At 48.8% G+C, this 18,190-nt stretch overlaps 1 protein-coding gene across 6 annotated transcripts in view; it reads left to right on the top strand.

The window, feature by feature from the left end:
• MICAL2 (microtubule associated monooxygenase, calponin and LIM domain containing 2) overlaps window positions 1–18,190 on the top strand; it is a 234,764-nt gene that overhangs the window by 118,113 nt on the left and 98,461 nt on the right. For 3 of the 6 annotated variants that reach the window (XM_043482986.1, XM_043482985.1, XM_043482988.1), the window contains exons 16-17: window positions 6,356–6,424; window positions 9,902–10,045. In XM_043482986.1, the coding sequence (XP_043338921.1) occupies window positions 6,356–6,424; window positions 9,902–10,045 (213 nt within the window). Of the gene's footprint in view, window positions 1–6,355; window positions 6,425–9,901; window positions 10,046–11,521; window positions 11,645–12,656; window positions 12,876–13,148; window positions 13,251–14,430; window positions 14,557–18,190 lie in introns of all 6 variants that reach the window. The other 3 variants (XR_006272148.1, XM_043482987.1, XM_043482984.1) reach the window with 2 other exon arrangements.

The raw sequence follows: 18,190 nt of genomic DNA, 5'->3' as shown, positions 1-18,190 counted from the left end.
CTGGAGAGGAATGTTTAAACCTTTCACTCACCACACCTCTGTTTACAGAGTGACCGAATTGAAACAGCCTGGCCAACTGGCTCAGGAGGTGGGAATGGTCAAAAGTCGGCCGTCAGCCAGGCTCTCCGAGGGCTTGCTGGAGCCTTGCTCCACTTTGGCCTGGCTCTGGGAGCAAATGCAGCGGGGATGTGTGGGCTTTGCCCGGCCCAGCCCCGGCTGGTTTTGGCCCTCGTCCAGGGTGTGCTCCTTGGCTGCACATCTTGAGAGCAGTTGAAATCCACACATCTGATTCCCTCCCACAGCCCCATTTAACATCTGAAGTTTGTCCTGCTCCTCAGATAGGTAGGGAGATCAGGTCATTGAAGTAAGTGCCTGGTGTGGGTATTTGTTGTCCCGCCCTTTCTCCTCAAACTGATTGAATGCTTCCTCTAGGGGGGTTGGTGGGTTTATAAGGCCACTGAGTCACATTCTGCCCTGGTACTGAAGCACCCCAGCATCTACTGTCTGCCATTCAACTCCAGTGCAATGGTCAGACTACATGCAAAGTACCTTCTCCCCTTTTTATCTCGTGTCATATGTCTGGATCCTCTTTTGGCTTGGAGATATCTGTTGGCAATGCTCTTTGGTCTTAACATGTCTCACAAGCAAGGGGTACTGAGTACACTCCAGGTTCCCTCTGGACACACACAGTGGAGTTCTACACAGGAGACTGAATACTGTACATACACATGGGGCTCCCCCACCGTTACACCCAGGAGATGTCAGTGCAATTAAACACGAAGTCTTCACTGCCCTGGTAAATGTGTCCTTACGGTCTGGAGATGCAGGCTAGGCTGTTCTTGCGTGATTTTCTATACCAGGGCTCAAACACACAATCTGTATGTATAGGTGCGTCTGTACTCCCCTCCCCCTCCTCCATCCCTCCCTACCAGTCCTCCCTCCTTACTAACTTCAGAGGAGCATCTTGATATGGGGATTGCTGCTGCTGCTGCGTCACTTCAGTCGTGTCTGACTCTGTGCGACCCCATAGACGGCAGCCACCAGGCTCCCCTGTTCCTGGGATTCTCTAGGCAAGAACACTGGAGTGGGTTGCCAGTGCCTTCTCCAGATACAGAGATTGAGCAGCCCACATTTGTTCACATGTGGTGTCTTAATCTGAAGCGGGCTCTTTGTTTCTCTCCTGAGCTGGGCTAACACTCTCTCTCCCTCCTGGTTTTTGATGTTGGTGTTAAAACCTACTTTCCTCCCTAATCTTGTTTTCCTGATAATATCTAAATTCCAGCAAAAGACAACAACTTTGGGCAAAACCGAAGGCTTTTCCTCCATCCAGGAACTTATTTTAGAGAGAATGACTTTCCTATCCCATGCCGAGAGGGCTGTACCTCTGGTGAATGGTAACTAACTGCGGCTGGTTATCTCTGGAGACTGGATGGCCCACGCCTGGGGAGAAGGAGAAGAGTTGGGATTCTGTTTTCTCTTAAAAGGCCCTTGGTCTACTTCTGCAGATCTGCCTCTGTCCCAATCAGCTTCTGGCAGCCTGGTGGTGTGGGACAGTTCCTGGAGACCCAGAGCTCTTGTCACCATGCTCACACATATGTGGTCTCTGTCCTTCTGTGTATGCGTGTGGGCATGTACACACACTTGTCACCATACCCACAGGCGAAATCTAAACACACATGTGATCTTTATCCTGTGTGTGCACGTGGGTGTGTATATACACATGCACACACTACCTATCTATGCTTTTCTCATCTGACCCCACATAGATAATACCTGGATTTATGGCCTCTTCAGTCACAATACATACGACAGACATAGTCAAGTTGTTTGGTCTTTGTTTTCCCCATTCTGAACCCATTCCTTGAGGGACAAGGCAACACAGAACTTGTCATTTGTCCCTGGAAACCCCATCCTAGAAGCCAGGTCAGTGGCCCCAGGATTTATCCTGGTCTGCTGGCTGATTCTGACCCAGGTCCTCCACTATTGCTGGTCCTTGGCGGAGTGGGATTCACAAAGCATGAGTAAGATCAGTGTCTGGCCTGAGCCAGGGGTAGGAGGGGCCCTTCTAGCCCTTCTCCTTGACTCTCCTCCATAGACACTTTCCAAAGATTCAGGGGCCATTATGTAAGAAAGTCCCTCCTCCATCTGCCCATTCGTTCAACCAAGATTTACTAAGTCCCCATTTTATGCCAAGTTCTCATTGCTGGGGCACAGCAATGAACAAGAGGGCCAGGGTCTCTGCCAGAAGGAACTGACTTTCCAGTGCAACTTCGTAAGTTCCTCTCACTCCCCTTCTCCAGCTGTGCTCACAGAACCGCCCACCCAGCAGCCAAAACTCCCACTAGGTTTTTCACACTTCTCAGTTCAGAGACTTGAAGACGGCTTAGGGAGTCAAGAGCCCTGGGTCCTAATGCTGCCTTGCTTGGCCAGTGTAGGCCTTGAGCAGCGTGCATACGCCCACACCACCCTGGGCACCCGTGGTCTGCAGGTCTCTGTGGACAGTGATCACTCCTGTCCTCTGTGTTACCACAACCTGGGATTCTGCACTGCCTTATAGAATGAGGATGCACTTTAAAGCCAGGCCGACGACTACATATTTTGGTCTGCTGGTGATTCAGCACATGTTTGAACCTCTCTAAGTTTCTTTGCTTGGCTGCAAAATGCGACATAACAAGCATTGCATTGCTGTGAAGACGGTGCTGAACCAATGTGAGCTGCAGATCTGATCTCCTTCTCTGGCACATAGAAAGGGCTCTGTACACGATGGTCCCCAGCCTGTCCTTTAGGAGTACTGAGTGAACAAAGATGCTTGTTTTCTGCAAAGGGTAGAACTAGCTGGGTGACCACTGGCTTGTGCACTGCAGCCGCGACGGATCCAGCATTGTACAGCACACAGCAGTGCTGTAGATGGCTCATTTGCCCTTGTTAGGTTTTGAGGAAGTCAAGGGACGTATTCTCATCCCAGTTTTAGAGATGGGGAAACTTGGTCTTAGGGAGATTATATTGTGAGGCCATATAGGTGGGTAAATGTCAAAGCCAGACTAGAATTCAGATTTTCTAATTCTATGAATAGCACTGACCTAACTGCAAATGTCTAACACTTATACAGCACTACATAGAAGAAGTGTCTTATATACATGATTGTATTCATCCTTTTTTTTTTTTTTTTTGTATTCATCCTTACAATAGCTTCGTATAGGATCCTAGAGGTGAGGAAACTAAAGTCAGAAAAGTTGGGTGATTTTCCTAAGCTCACTTAGCTGGAAAGTAATTCAGGTCAGAACTTGAACCCATGGCTCCTTGCTGCTCTGCCACGGAGCGGGGAGCTCTCTTGCCAGTGTCACTGGCCATCTTTCTAAATATCATGGTGGCCACTGTACTCTCAGTCAGGTCACTGCCTACAATGGCCAGTCTCTCTTCCTATGACCTTGGTCTGAATTTCTCCAGGGTTAGGGTTCATCAGCTAACTAAATATAAAGTTGGCTTGTTTGGAGCTAAAATCAACTTAAGTGAGGTAATATGGGAACAAGAATATTTTGTGCTGATCAAATAAATGATGAGCTTGGTAGATATATGTCTGTTTTTTTAAAATGGAGATCACCAAGTAGTTTAATAAATGTCTTTTGAGGTATAGACTCTTTCAAATCATTGGGAAATCATGATAAGAAAGTGTCTTAGGATGAAAGGACAGGAAAAATTTATGGGAAAAGGAAGTGAGTTATTTGTTTAATCTCCTGCTGTCTCTGGGCACAATAACTATTTTCTTCCTCCTTGTACCCACTTCTCTATGGTGCAAAATAGAGTTCAAGGAGAGGGGGATACGGAGGATTTTTTGGCTCCTGAATAGAGATGTACAGATAAGAAAAATTAGATAAAACTCCAGGTTTGTGTTTTCCCAAGCTTTGTGTTTTAACCTAGCTCTTAGTTGAGCATAAGTGCTTTCATGATAAATCCGTATGGAAGAGCAGAGACCCTTTGGGTCTGTGTGTGGCTGACCTTTCCATATAGACTGCATTTTATTGTCCTGTGGGTCAGGCTGAATCAGAGGAGTTGAGGTTGCCCCCACCCACTTCCTCTCTCCCCGAAGGATTTGGGGGTCTTCTTAGGTCCTGCTGCTGGGTACACTCCCCCCAGGAATGTTTTCTGTGCACCGGCCACTAATGTACTGAATTTGGATCCATGTAGGCTCTGATTGTTGGACCAGTCACACCCAGAGAGTGAGATATGTTGCTCTTTGAGGGAAAAACCAAGTCCTCATTAAAGGTAGAAACAGGAAGAACAGCAGAAAACTCTAAGATGATGCCTGAAGTGTTCTTGTGGGGAGGACACCCTGTACTTTCCCAGGCTTGTCTCGGAGCCAGTGCAGCTCTCACAGACTGTGGAGCCGGGCGCCTAAACAGCCTAGGCCTCTAGAACCCGACACTGCAAATAAGGTCATCTGTTTCTCTTGGTGTTTGCCCAAACATTAGGGTTGAAATAATTTCCATTCACAGAAAAATGATTTGTTAGAAGCGGAGGAAAATGTTAAGGGGAAGGTGAGGCCCTTTGATCTGTTGTTTTGTGCTGCCTGAGCAAGGGAAGGGTCACATTTTTGAACAAATATCAATGACTACACTGTGGTTGATCTTGTTTTAAAATTTTTTCAAGTTGCTAGTAAACAGGAGGAGGGGCAGAGGTGGTGAGGAGTGTAAGAGCAGGGGGAGCAGGTGCTTGCCTGCGAGAGCAAGTGGGTACAGACTAGACTCTGTGCTGAGGGCTCTGATCATTCCTGTTGATTTACAACATCCGGGAGGTAAAGGGTCCTCTGGGATGGGGCAAGGTGAGGACGTGTGGTACTGATTGGGCTGCAGCCTGGGTTTGAGGGGAGAGAGAGGCCAAAAGCCGTTTCAGCTGCATCCAGTGTGAACAGAGGCTGGGATTTAATCTTCCCTGATGGCTCAGACTGGTAAAGAATCCATCTGCCAATGCAGGAGACGTAAGAGACAAGGGTTTGACCCCTGGGTCAGGAAGATCCCCTGGAGAAGGAAATGGCAACCCACTCCAGTATTCTTGCCTGGGGAATCCCATGGACAGAGAAGTCTGGTGGGCTACAGGACATGGGTAACTAACACACTTTTCACATTTTCCCCGCTGAGGGGGTTGGAATCTCCCATGGGGAGGCATAGTCAGTGGGGTTGGCTCCATGGTCCTCAGTGGGCTGGCCATATGGGGAAGGTCCCAGCTTAGGTCTAACCCCAGTGTCAAGGAGAGGGTTAGTGGGTAGGGGGAGGCACCATATCTAGCCTGCAGCCCTATCCCAGCTCATAGCATCAGCTCAACTTGTGCAGTCCCACTGCTTCCCTTAAGTAGAAAAGCCAGACCACAGGTGTGCCCTTGGGTGGTCCTTGCAGGCATCATGCAATAGCCTGAGGTAGAAGGGGGATCTCTGGATGTAAATTTCCAGGTCTGCGAAGCAGAGTTGACTGTAAGGGGTTATCAATAGGACAGCCATGCAATTTTTTGTCTAAACCAGGGTACTTTTGAGAATGAGGGACTTCCCTGGTGGTCAGTGATTAAGACTTTGACTTCTAGTGCAGGGGGCCAGGTTCGATCCCTGCTTGGGGAGCCAAGATCCCATATGCTTTGCAGCCAAAAAACCAAAACATAGAACAGAAGCAATATTGCAAAAAATTCAACAAAGACTTTTTAAATGGTCCATAACCAAAAAAAAAAAAAAAAAATCTTAAAAATAAAAAAAAGAGGGCATTATTCCTAATTATGCCCGGGGCAAGGGCGGGGGGGAAGCAATACATCAAAATGTCCTGGGCAAACTTAGCTATATGGTCATCATAGTTTTCATGCCATATCCGATACTGTTTTGAAGTTAACACAGTATCATTTACCAGTAGCTGCAGTGGGACTGAATGGCAGAAGTAATTTGCCATCAAATTCCTGGACAGCTGATCTGAGTCCTGAGAATCCGTGCCTGTCAGGGGAGCCAGTGACACCTCTTCATAGGAGGTGGTATCCTCAGGGCAGCATCAGCAGGCCTGGCTGTGATCGCTCTGAGTCCAAGGTCACTGAAAGGAGGCAATCCCTGCCCGTGTCACAGGGATCCTTTGTGCTTTGGGATGTTTCGGCATGATTTGGGGATCTGTATTCCCACCCTCTTCTGACAGAAGCCCTGGCTCCTGAGGCGGAGGGAGGATTCCTCCGCTGTGCCTGAACAGAGCTGAGAGCATTTGTCACGGTGCAGGGTAATGTCAACCCGTCTGTTCCTGGGCTGGCAGCTATTGTGGGCGGGGTTGGATCCCCAATGCTGGCACCGAAGCCCTTGACCAGCCCTGAGCTCACCAGGCTTTCTTGGCCATTGCAGGTGGACAGCCGGACCGAAGAGAATGACATGAACAAGCGGAGGCGGAAGGGCTTCAACAACCTGGACGAGGTTCGTGTGCTCAGCGTCGGTTTACACAAAGGCCTGTTTCCTGACAGCCAGTGGCCACAGCCCACTCGCCTGACCGAGGCAGCCTCCCCGCCCTTCTTTCTTTCCTCTCATGAACCGCTGGGTTCCAAGCTTAGCTTGATGGGTCTGGTCACTAGCTATGTCACTCTCCCAGGGTGTGGCTCATGTCTGTAAAACACAGATGATGCATTTGAAATGTAGGACATTTTGCAGAATTTTCAAAGATTAAATAGTAGGCATAGGAGGAACATACCTCAACATAATAAAGGCCATATACAACAAACCCAGAACAAACATTATTCTCGGTGGTAAAAAACTGAAAGCATTTCCTCTAAAATCAGGAAACAAGACAAAGGTGCCCACTCTCACCACTATTATTCAGCATAGTTTTAGAAGTCCTAGCCATGGCAATCAGAGAAGAAAAAGAAATAAAAGGAGTCCAAGTTGGAAAAGAAGTAAGATTCTTAGTCTGCAGATGACAAGATTCTCTACATGCCAGAGTCAAGATTAAACAAGGTTTAATTTAATCTTAAAAATTAACATAAGAGGATGTGTAAGCACACATGTATGCACATACCATACCAATCATGGTCTCTGGCACCTAGGTTAATCAAGATATAATTACTGTTAATAGTAAGTAGTAAAGAGGCACCAGCAGTCCCACTATTCTCCCAGTCCTCATTTCTACTTCTTGTGTTTTCTGTACCATTAGTCTTTAAGGGGAATGTCCCAGCACCCACAAGTGCCACCTTCTGGTGAAGGAAGAAAGTTACAGGCTACTTTGTCAAAGCCAAGCAGGAGTAGCACTCTCCTGCTACTGAAAAATTGATCAGAAGAAAAAGAGTATTGGTTCTTGCTTCCCCGGGCAACTCTTTAAAGAGACCTGAGATATATCCCTCATTCCAAGTGAAAGAAAGTGAAAGTTGCTCAGTCGTGTCCTACTCTTTGCAACCCCGTGGACTATACAGTCCATGGAATTCTCCAGGCCAGAATCCTGGCATGGGTAACCTTTCCCTTCTCCAGGGGATCTTCCCAACCCAGGGATCGAACCCAGGTCTCCTGCATTGCAGGTGGATTCTTTACCAGCTGAGCCACAAGGGAAGCCCAAGAATAGTGGACTGGGTAGCCTATCCCTTCTCCAGTGGATCTTCCTGACCCAGGAATCAAACCGGGGTCTCCTGCATTGCAGGCAGATTCTTTACCAACCAAGCTATCAGGGAAGCCCCACACCTCATTCCAAAAAGCCATTCTAATCCACAAAAGCAGGCTAGATGCTGTCTTTAAATTTTAAGAATACCAGCTTTAGCTAGCCTACTGGCTGATGCCAAAACAATGACTCAAAGGCACAGGGATAATTTGTAGGATACATTCGTACTTGATTTATAGGACTTAGAAAAAAACTTCTTTTACTTATATGATTGAGAGCTGTTGCTCTTGGGTCTGGTGTGAGCAGGAAGCTCATGAACAGGAAGACAGCTGAGAGGAGGAAGCCACGGCTGAGAAACATCCCGTTCTCTAGTTATGGGGCGCTGCCTCTGCTCTAAGTGCCTGTGATTTGCTCCCGCCTCCTCCCCAGAAGCTTCCCTTGGATACATTTTGTCCCGCGGGGAAGTCTTCTCCTGCCTTTCATCTGTGCCTTATTTGAGGGGGTGTTTGTACTGTTTCTGATGCTGGCAGCACAGCAGTCAGTGTGGGGAGAAATCTGGTCGCACCTGCCTCTTCTGAAATGGCTCTATTTTCTTGGCCAGCTATTTACTTAAGTGAGATTTAACCAAGCAATAATTTCCTCTAAATTCTTACTACTCGAAGTGTGAGCCAAGAACTAGGGCACCAGTATCACCTGGCAGCTGGTTAAAAATGCAGACTCTCAGGGCCCACCCCAGACCCACTGAATCCAAATCTGGTTTTAAAGTGATTCATGAGCACATGAATGTCTGCAAAGGGCCTGTCTGCATGACCCACTGTCCTGGCCTACTTTGGGCTGTACAAACAGTGACCAGCCTAGTAAACTTGCCCTATTCACACTCAAGACTGGATTGCTATGCACAGTTGCAGTTCCCGCTTTGAAGTGGGGAGTGACTCTTTGATTTGTGTTTGCCCAACTCTTCAGAGTGGCTGTGCATACTAGGTTTCCCATGGGGCTGCTACACTTAGGGACTCTTAAAAAAAAAAAAAAAGACAATTGACTATAGCTTATCTCTTCTCATGAATTTCTTCTAAGTGAATATATCTTTGTTTTGAGAACATCTGTTCCTGTAAGGGAGATGCATTGTCTCCTTGGGAAAACTGACTGCCCTCTTGACGTGACAATGCCATTTGTATTTTTGAGGCTGATGGGAGCAGATCTATGGTACCAGGGAACAGACATTTACTGGACAGCGATCAGTTTCGATGTCTTATTTTTAGCAGATGAGCTAAGAAAATCTTACATGGAATTCCATTTTATAAGGCAGCATAACCAAGCAGTCAAGGTCAGCCTCTAAACAGTCACAAGTCATGTTGATATCATGTATCCCAAAACAAAACAATGAGAAGGACCCCTCACCTCTGCGACATCCTTCCTCAAAATCCCTAACTCTAGTCTAATCATGAGCAACCATCAGTCCTACCCAGATGGAGGGACTTTGTACAAAATAGCTGACCTGTGTCCTTCACAACTGTCAAGGTCATGAAAGACAGAGAAAGATGGAGAGACTGTTACAGATGGGAGAAGGTGGAGGAGGCATGATGATTAAATGCAGTGTGGGATCCTGCATTGTATCCTGGAACCTAAAAGGACATCCGTGGGAAACTGGTGCAATCTGAATCAAGTCCATAGTTCTGTTAATGGTACCATGCCAGTGTTAATTTCTTGGGTTTGATAACAGTACCATGATTATTCCATATGTTAATATTAGTACAGCTGCATCTGTGGTATGCAGGAGCTATCTGTGCTGTCTTTGTAACTTTTCTGTCAGTCTAAAATTATTTCAAAATTAAACTTTTTAAAAAAAGAAAGAACAGGGCAGGGCTGGTTGCCATTGGGCGTGGGGTGCAGAGGAGAGAGGGGAAGCTTGGCGCCTGTGTGTTGCTCCACTGACACCCCCTCTACTTCACCTCCTGTCAGCCACGTGATGGGTTTGGAAACTGTTCTGTTCATCATTTCATTATTATATTTTGTTATTGCAACAGTTACACGAGGGTGGGTTACTGCTCCCATTTTACAAATGAGGAAACGTCAGAGAAGTCAGAATTCAAACACTGTCTGGCTCGCAAGCCTGGCTGTGCCCACCTTTGGGGAACCATGTCCCACCTTTGAGCATTGTCTCCGTTGGGCGTTGCCTGCTGTGTCTGCCTCACTTTCTCAGACCATAGAGGGTGTCCTTCTTCAGGAACTGTTCCTGTCGTGAGCCCCCAGGCCTACCCCATGATATCTGGGTTCCGGATCCAACAACCAATGCACTGATTTGGACTTTGCAGCCTTCAGCCTTTTCCAGCCAGAGCTTGGGCTCCAATCAAGAGGGCATTAAGGAAGGTGGAAATCAGAACAAAGTCAAGTCCATGGCAAGTCAGCTGCTGGCCAAGTTCGAGGAGAACTCACGGAACCCCTCAATCCTGAGGCAGGTGAGTCCTGTCAAACATCCACTGACCTTGCCTTCCTGGTGACCAGAACCTGCTGAGAAGCCAGCAAATGTCAGGCAAGTGCTGGATTTCAGGTATGCCAGCCAGTCCTGGCTCAAAAGGAGACTAGAGCTTCTTCTTGATCTGGAGTCAGACTTTCCTAAAAGGGGCTGGATAGCAAGTATTTTAGACTTTAGGGTCGATGTGATCTCTCTTGCAATGACTCAGCTCTGCTATAATGGCAGAGTTGAGTCACTGTGAAGGCAGCCATGAACAGTATGTAAACAAATACATGTGGCGGTGTGCCAATAAACCTTTATTTACAAACACAGGCAGCAGGCTGGATTCGGCCCGAGGACTGTAGTTTGCTGATGCCTGTTTTATTGGAGATAAAATCCTTGCCCTGATTTTGTTTTACTCTGCAACCATGGCTGGGTTTATAGTCATCTTTGAGACAGTGCAGCTGGAGGAAGCTTTAGAGATGCTGACTGTCTGAGGGTGTAAGTCCGTGGTGAAAACCCCATCCAAACCAGGGGAACTGAATCATAGATCTTAGCTCCATGTAGGCCTACAGGAATGGAAACCAACCCCCCGAGTGTACCCTGGTGCTCCTCTCTCCTTGTTCCCTTGGGTCAGGCTGGCAGGGCTGTTTGTCTGACCAGGGTCTGTATAAGGCTGAAGATGGTGGGATGCTGTGGGTCAGGCTGCAGGCCCGGCTCTCATATCTCAGACTCCGACTTGGAGTGTGCACTTGTGCGGTTTCATATGCTCCCCTGAATTTCTTTGGGACACCACTGCCACATTACAAAAGCTTGCGACAAGGGGTTCAGTTTGCCTTTGGAGAATATCCGTCACATGACAGAATTAGGCCCCTCTCAGGAGAAGGACTAATTCTTGGTTAATTTGGTTCAGAGGCAATCATAGACATCTTTCTAGTCTTGATGTAGATCATGCCCCTTCTGAAAAAACTGACCTTCCCCAGGAAGCCAGGTTTTATTATAAGGAGGTTTCTGAGATTTGTAACTGTCTGAATTGTTTTCTCAACTGGCCCTTCTGGAGGCTTGACTGCTTGTGGTCCCCAGGTGTTGATGAGGGCTCTCTTCCTTCAGAAGGACTGAGCATCCCTATCGTCTAATGGGCAGGAGGGACTTTGGGACTAGCCACCCTTGCCTGGCACAGGCTCTGGCAGTGCCTGCTCAATGCCCCAGTCCGAGCCAAAAACACTGCCTCCTGGGGGTATACACGTTGTCTACGAGAAAGGGACCGTGGGACCAGCTGTTAACAGGGACGGAGGGCTGGGGTTCACGTTTTCCAGCTGGGCACAGCTTGTCAGAGCTCAGCCCTGGGCTTGCTCAGCACCTGCAAACTCTGTCTCCCTGCCTCTTCTCCTCTCCTCCCTCCAAGTGTCTCAATCTGACTCACCTTTCCCTTCCTATTTCCTGTGGCTGCTTTTTTTCGGACTCACCTTCCTCCTCCCAGGAGCACCGTGTCTCAGGGATAGGTAAGCCTATACTGCGCTCTTCCTCTGACCCTCCTGTTAACCCTCGCTGTCCCAAGCCGGAGGAGCCCACACCCAGCCCATCACCAACTCTGAAAAGGCAGGTAGGGCTCCTTCCAGTGGATGCTGTCTTGGTGAAGCCAGAGGGGACTTTGATCCAGAGGGGTGGGGTTCATGGCTCTCTCTGCACCCCACGTAGGGCTGAGTGTAGATTCTCTGGGAAGACAGATACAACTTGAGGTTACCACCCTTATAGGTAAGAATAACCAAGGACGCAGCATCTTAAATACATGGCAGTCGGCGATATCAGCTGACCAACTACCCATGCTTTCAGTGCTTTATTTGTTTAGGAAAAAACAGACCACACCACACAGGGTATTTTGTGTAGTGCCCCTATTTGCGGATCTCTTGAGTAGACTGATTTCTAAATTGATGGGGAAAAGTGGCAGTGATGATGGAATGGGCTCAGGTGGCCAGTTAGCCATATGCCATTGATGTGGTGGGATGTGATGAAGACCTCCCAGGTCCCCCAAGGACCTGAACTGCCCAGTGGGCAGGGAGGCAGCCAGGAGCCATGACCTGAGGCTTTTTTCCAGTTAACATCTCTGGGTTTGGAATTAGAATCACTATTATTGACACAGCACTCAAAACTACTGGACAGCATTAGGATTTTGTGTTGCTTCCAGGGGTGGGGGTAGCGGACGTCAAAGGAGGTCCGTGTGGATAGTGCAGTGATTTTATGTCCCTGTGTATAAGAATCATCTAGAGAGCTTTATTTAAAAATGTCCATCTCTGGTACCCACCCCCAAGCCAATTAAAGCTGACTCTCTGGGGGTTGAGCCCTGACTTTCAGAACCAGGACAGTACAGGTTCTGATTTGGGGGGTCTGGAGTGTTGTCGTTAACACCCCAGATGGTATTGTTAAGGAGGCTATCAGGTGATTCCGATGCAGGTGGTGAGAAGTCAGCACTCAAGGTTAGTTTGGAATCTCACTCAAGGTGGCACGTGGCATGCCCTTGTCCCTGATCCTGGTGGGGATTCCTCACAGTGAGTGGTGGGAGGGGTCCATGAGAGGGCCTTCCTCGGGAAGGAAGCTTGATTTTCCGTCTCCCCTAGTTCCCCTCCGTGGTTGTGACAGGGCATGTGCTCCGAGAGCTAAAGCAAGTGTCTGCTGGTGGCGAGTGTCCAACCAGGCCCTGGAGAGCCCGAGCCAAGTCTGACCTGCAGCTGGGCGGGCCAGAAAACCTTGCCAGCCTGCCTCCCACCTGCCCGGGAGCGCTGGCCCTCTCTGGCGTGCTGCGGCGGCTGCAGCAAGTGGAGGAAAAGGTTCTCCAGGTGAAAGCCTCGTTCTTCGCCCTGCCTCTGCCCTGCCCGTGACTTTGCCCTGCCTCTGCCCTGCCTGTGTCTGGGATGCTTTTCTTCCCCCGCCCCCTCCTGCCCAGGGTGGGTTCCTCCTCCGACTGCTCCTCCCCATCTCTCATCCTGCCTGCCCTGTGTACTGAGCGCAGCAAGCCCATCTGGCTGCCTCTCCGCCTCTCTCCCAGGGGGAACCCTCACCATCTCTGTCACTGTCTCTTTTTTCTTTCTCCTTTCTTGCCTTGGCTGCAGAAAAGGGCTCAGAACTTGGCCAACAGGGAATTTCACAAAAAGAACATTAAGGAGAAGGCGGCTCACCTTGCCTCCATGTTTGGACACGGGGATTTCCCACAGGTAAATGCAGGGCTTTCAGAGCCCCCGGGAACCCAGGTGTTGGACCTCTGGGGAGATGACATGAGTCAGTCTCTGGAGCTTCATTTCTTCCTTCCTCCACCCTTTATAGTCTATAAAGCTATTTACTTTTCAAGTCACCGAAGGCTTTGGACTGGCATCTAAAAAAGCTCCAAATGAGGAGACTCAATAAGTAGATAAATCAGGACAAAGGGAAAACCAAGGCAGAAAAGCAGGCTCAGGTCACAGGAAAATAGAAGCATGTGCACTGTAACATCTTAGCTTCTGAGCAGGCTGAGCTTCCTAGGGGTCAACACAAAGAGGGAAAGCTGGCCCACTGCAGAAATCACATCACAGTGCCTTTAAAGTACAAGCAAGCCTGTTGCTCATGATGTTTGGCAGCATAGTGGAGAAATACCACTATAGCCCTGATCCAGAAGACCCTGAATGTCAAGGTCAACCACAGGCCATAACCTGCTCTGCTTTCCCAGAAGGCAGCACCAGCCAGACAGAATGGCCTTGCCTTAGAATAGGAAGCACAGCCCAGTCCCGGCACTTATTTAGAAACCTGCTGAAAAGAAGAGTATGTGCTTGCAAGGAGATGACAGAGTTGAGGGTGAGGATCCATGGTACGTGTATGTGTAAGGTGCTCCCATGCTTGCAGCAAGCCTGGTCTCTAGAACACACCTCCTCTGCGGCTTTCACTCGGCCTCCTCCAGACCTGTGTTCTCTGCTACTGGGCAGAGCATAGGCATGGGAAGGATACTCTGCCTTTCGTTCATTTTCAGGGTTCTCTGTGGCTGCAGAGGTCCCTGCTGGGGCATATGCCCCAGAGCCTCCTGGGTTGTCCTTTCCTAAACTTGAAGCTGCTGCTTTATACCAAGCTCCAGAGTGAGGCCTTCAGGAGTTCATGTCTATGTTCATGTCAGGAATAGGATGGCTCTGCTCTAGCTATTTTGTGATGAGGGAGCCAGAATAGCTGTAACAGAGTGCATTGTGACCAGGAACTAGACAGTCCTGCTGGGCTCCAAAGACACAGGTTACATATTTGTCCTGAGACATGAGCCTGGATATCCTTTCCCCTCCTTGGATGTGTAGACTAGGGGGCTATATCATCGAGGCAAGCATCACTGTGCATTTCCCTATGGATAATCAAAGTTTCCTCTGTTTCTATTCTGTGCAGAATAAACTACTCTCTAAAAGCCTGTCTCATACTCATCCTCCGTCTTCTCCCTCCTGCCTTCCATCTCCTGATTCAGCTGCTACTTCCTCTCCATCAACTGTTGACTCTGTTTCTCCTGCCAGAAAGGTAGTTATCCCAAACAATTGGCTTCCCCTACTCCTTGCATGTTCTTAGATATTCTCCTGCTCTGCTCAGCCTGCTCAGACAACCATCTGAAGCTTAGCTTGGCTGGGATGAAAATGTATAAGGTCTTTACAACAGTCCTGAGTTTGGTTTTGGTTTTGTGTTGGAGCAAGAAACTAAACAGAACAGACAGCACACAAAACCTTATCAAATGGTGCTTACTTGTCTAGCAAGCACTTTCTGAGCACCCACTATATGCTAACCATCATGCCAGATGCTGAGAAGACAAAGAGGAGGGAGGTATAGTTCTCTTACTATGGTGTAGATGACAAACAGCATATTAGCATAGAGATGTATCACATTTTACCATATGATATTGCCAATATTGGGCTATTTTTTACCTAACAAGACAGTCTCACATGGTGAACCTCAGACAATACTATTGATGAATTATGTGAGAGGTTTAAAAGGAAGGTTCTAGGAACCCAGAATGGTGAAGCCTGGGAAGGCTTCACAGAGGAGGTAATATGGGAGCCAAGTGTTGAAGATTATACGGAGGGATTTTGCTAGAAAGAAGCGTAGAGGAAGGGCATTTTCAAAAGGATCTGGCATGTGGTAAGGAAGGCAGATAGGACTTGCATGAATGGAAAGACAATTCTGGTGCAACTGGATTTGGGAATAAAAGTATAGGAGTGTGGAGAGTAAGAGTGAAAGTCAGTCCGCTTTCTTTGTGCTAAAGGAATTCATTCCATCCTCATAAAGAGTCACTGCAGGATCTGCTCTGAGTTCTAGACGGGCACAGGCAGCGGTGCAGAGGGTGGAGAACTGGTGGGGGCTGATGTTGGTTGAGTAGATAAAGTTATTCAGTTTGGGTTCTAGAGCACTTTTCATGTTTTTCACTTGCCTGCCTGTTACCTAATATGCCAAGAACACTACGAGGCTGGGGTGGGAGAGGGGCAGCCTCTGGAGAAGCTTAGCCCCTATAATGGGCGAGTCTAAAAATGAAGCGAAGTGCACTTGTTCAGCTACTGCTCATGACAGGAAGTCGGAGCCTCTTTCTGAAGGACTGTGCTCCCCTGAACACCTCTATCCTGTCTACCCCTACTAGGGCTCATCTCCCCATGTGGTGCTGAGTGTGCCCATGACAGCGTTACCACTCATTTGTTTCCACTCTGTTAGACAAACCAGAAGTCCACTGGGCTGTTGCGTCAGTGGGACGTTAGGAGCTGCCTCCTTGGAGTTCCACCCCCATTGACCCCCGTTACTGTGGGAGAACAGTGCAGGCAGGGTCTCCGAGGAAGGAGCAAGGAGCCTTCGCAGCCCCACCCGCTCCATGGTCCCCGGTGTAGGTGCGAAGCCTCCCTGGAGGGGAAGCTGGCGGGGATGTGGGGAAACAGAAACACTTCTCATCTTCAGCTCTACTGAACATAGCCATGGCTGAGATGCCCAGCGACTTGTTCCAAGTCAACTTTGGTCAACGGTTTGACCTTAAGTCTCCTAACCTTAAGGAGTCTCCATTTTCTCATCAACAAAAGAGTGACTCTTGGCTCATTTGATAGTGACCTCTGTGGTTAGAAACTGGCATATTGGTGGTCATCATCACCAAGGCTTCCGAGTAGCCTTTGGGAGAAGAACCTTCCCTGGCGGGTACTTCCTGCTATAGAAAAGGTCACTGGTGCCCTGGCCAGGATGATGGGAGGGGCGAGGGCACCTAGGCACAGGCAGGCAATGACCGGTGCTCCTAGCTGGGCAACTGGGCCCACACTGTGCTACTGTCTGGCCCAGACCCTTTCCTGCTAGCCCTGGGCTTGCCCTTTCTTTTGTCCTTAGGGAAGGCCTGGCTCGGTCACTGTCCTCTCATATTTGAGAGCAGAGATAGTACAAGAAAAGGGACCACATTTCCCAAGCTCCCTGACTTGGTTTCCAGAAGGTATTAGTTCTCTAGGTGATGGCAAGAGGCAGCCTGCCCAGGTACATGCAGGGCCACTGGGTCTGGCAAAGACACTTCTTATAGTGAGAATACCCCGTCGTTCATCATCTGACTCCACTGAGGCCCTTGGCTACTTCTCCACTGCGCCCTTCAAACAGCTTTAAATCAACATCACTCATTAAGCCAGTGAGTGAGCATTTATTCATCCAACAAATATTTATTGAATGACAAGCTGGTGTCAGGCATTTCACTCAGGATACACATCAGTTATCAGGGGTTACCTTCCTGCCCTGATGAGGCTTGCATCCTAGTAGAGGGAGGTATAAATAATCTATAATATCTAGGTAAATTATATGATGTATCAGAAGACAGTTTTTCCCATGGGAAAATGAGAGCAGGTAGCAAAGACTTGGCATGCTAGGGGAGGGTAGCAATCTTAAATGGATAACGGTGGGAGGGCTCTTCCTGGGAAAGAGAACTAAGCAGGAACAGAGTCTCAGAGAAGAAAACAAAGGCAGAGGGAGGAGACTAGTTCCCAGGCTCCTGATTCTAGCCTGTGTTCTCTCCTCTGTACCACAGAAGCCACGTGTGAATGGAGGCCTTGTCAGAGGGAACAGCCCAGAGCCTATGTGCATAGAGCCCCAAGCCCAGGCTCAAGGAGGGCTGCAAATGGGGTGGGTGGGCTTCAGGGACTCCTGGGGCCCCCACCTCTACAGCTTTGTTCTCTGTTTCTCCCAGGTTGGGGTAGAACAATTGCTCCCTATTATTTCTTTTCCCGTCTCCCTAGCTAGTCTTGGCCATCAGATGATGGTGTCATTGAGCAATTTCCATAGCTTCTGACTTACTAATTACAGGCTGATGAGCCTGTCACTGTGTGGCTGGGAGTGATTGGGGAGTTCTCAGAAAAAGGTCACCATGGGACACTTACCCTGTCTGTGGACTTGGACTTGATACCCACAGACCGCTCCACATCTCACCATGAAGCCGTTGTAGGCAGTTAAGCATGGGGTGGTGAATTTCTAGCTTCCAGCAGTCTTGGAAAGGATCTTGCCAGCTGCACTGCTCCCTTGCCCCCACCTGCAACTTCCCCGCCTTGCCCGGACCCCACCATTGATTCCACTCCAGTCTCTGCACATGCAGAATCTGGCAGAGTGATGGCCTTCTCTGAGGAGAGACTCTGCTGCCCCTTAAAGCAGGTGACAACCTGGTGACAATTTCCTTCTGTCCTGATGGAGCTCAGAGAGCCGCTGCCCTGGAGAGAGCCTGGGGCCTTCACACTTCTCCCCAGCAGATTCTGGGGCTGCTCTGATGCCCAGAGACTATATGTGCCTCAATTCAGGGGAGCCAGAGAAAGGAAAATGCTCTTGGAAACTGATGCTTGGTTCTTGGCAACCTCCTGGCAGGCTGAGTGTTTCTGTTCCTGCCCTAGAGCCCTACACCTTAATTCTGAGGATCCAGGGATAATCACCTCCTCTTAGAAACAGCCCTAGTCAAACTTGTCATGAGGAGCACGTGTTACTGGGATGCAAACTTGGGTCACCGAGTCCGAGAAATGTAGCCAGGTTCTGCCTTCAGACTACACTTGGCTGACCTCTTGGTTGACATGTCGCCTTAAACTTCAGTGTGATGCAGCTGGGTTTTTGGCCTCAACAGTCACAAGACATCTTGCGGTCCTCTCATTTTGGGCCCAAATTCTTACGAGGGTCT

Source organism: Cervus canadensis, chromosome 11 (assembly GCF_019320065.1).
Source record: "Cervus canadensis isolate Bull #8, Minnesota chromosome 11, ASM1932006v1, whole genome shotgun sequence".
In the NCBI taxonomy this organism is placed as follows: Eukaryota; Metazoa; Chordata; class Mammalia; order Artiodactyla; family Cervidae; genus Cervus; species Cervus canadensis.
Note: the sequence above shows the minus strand (reverse complement) of the source record. Positions and strands in the feature narration are given on the sequence as shown.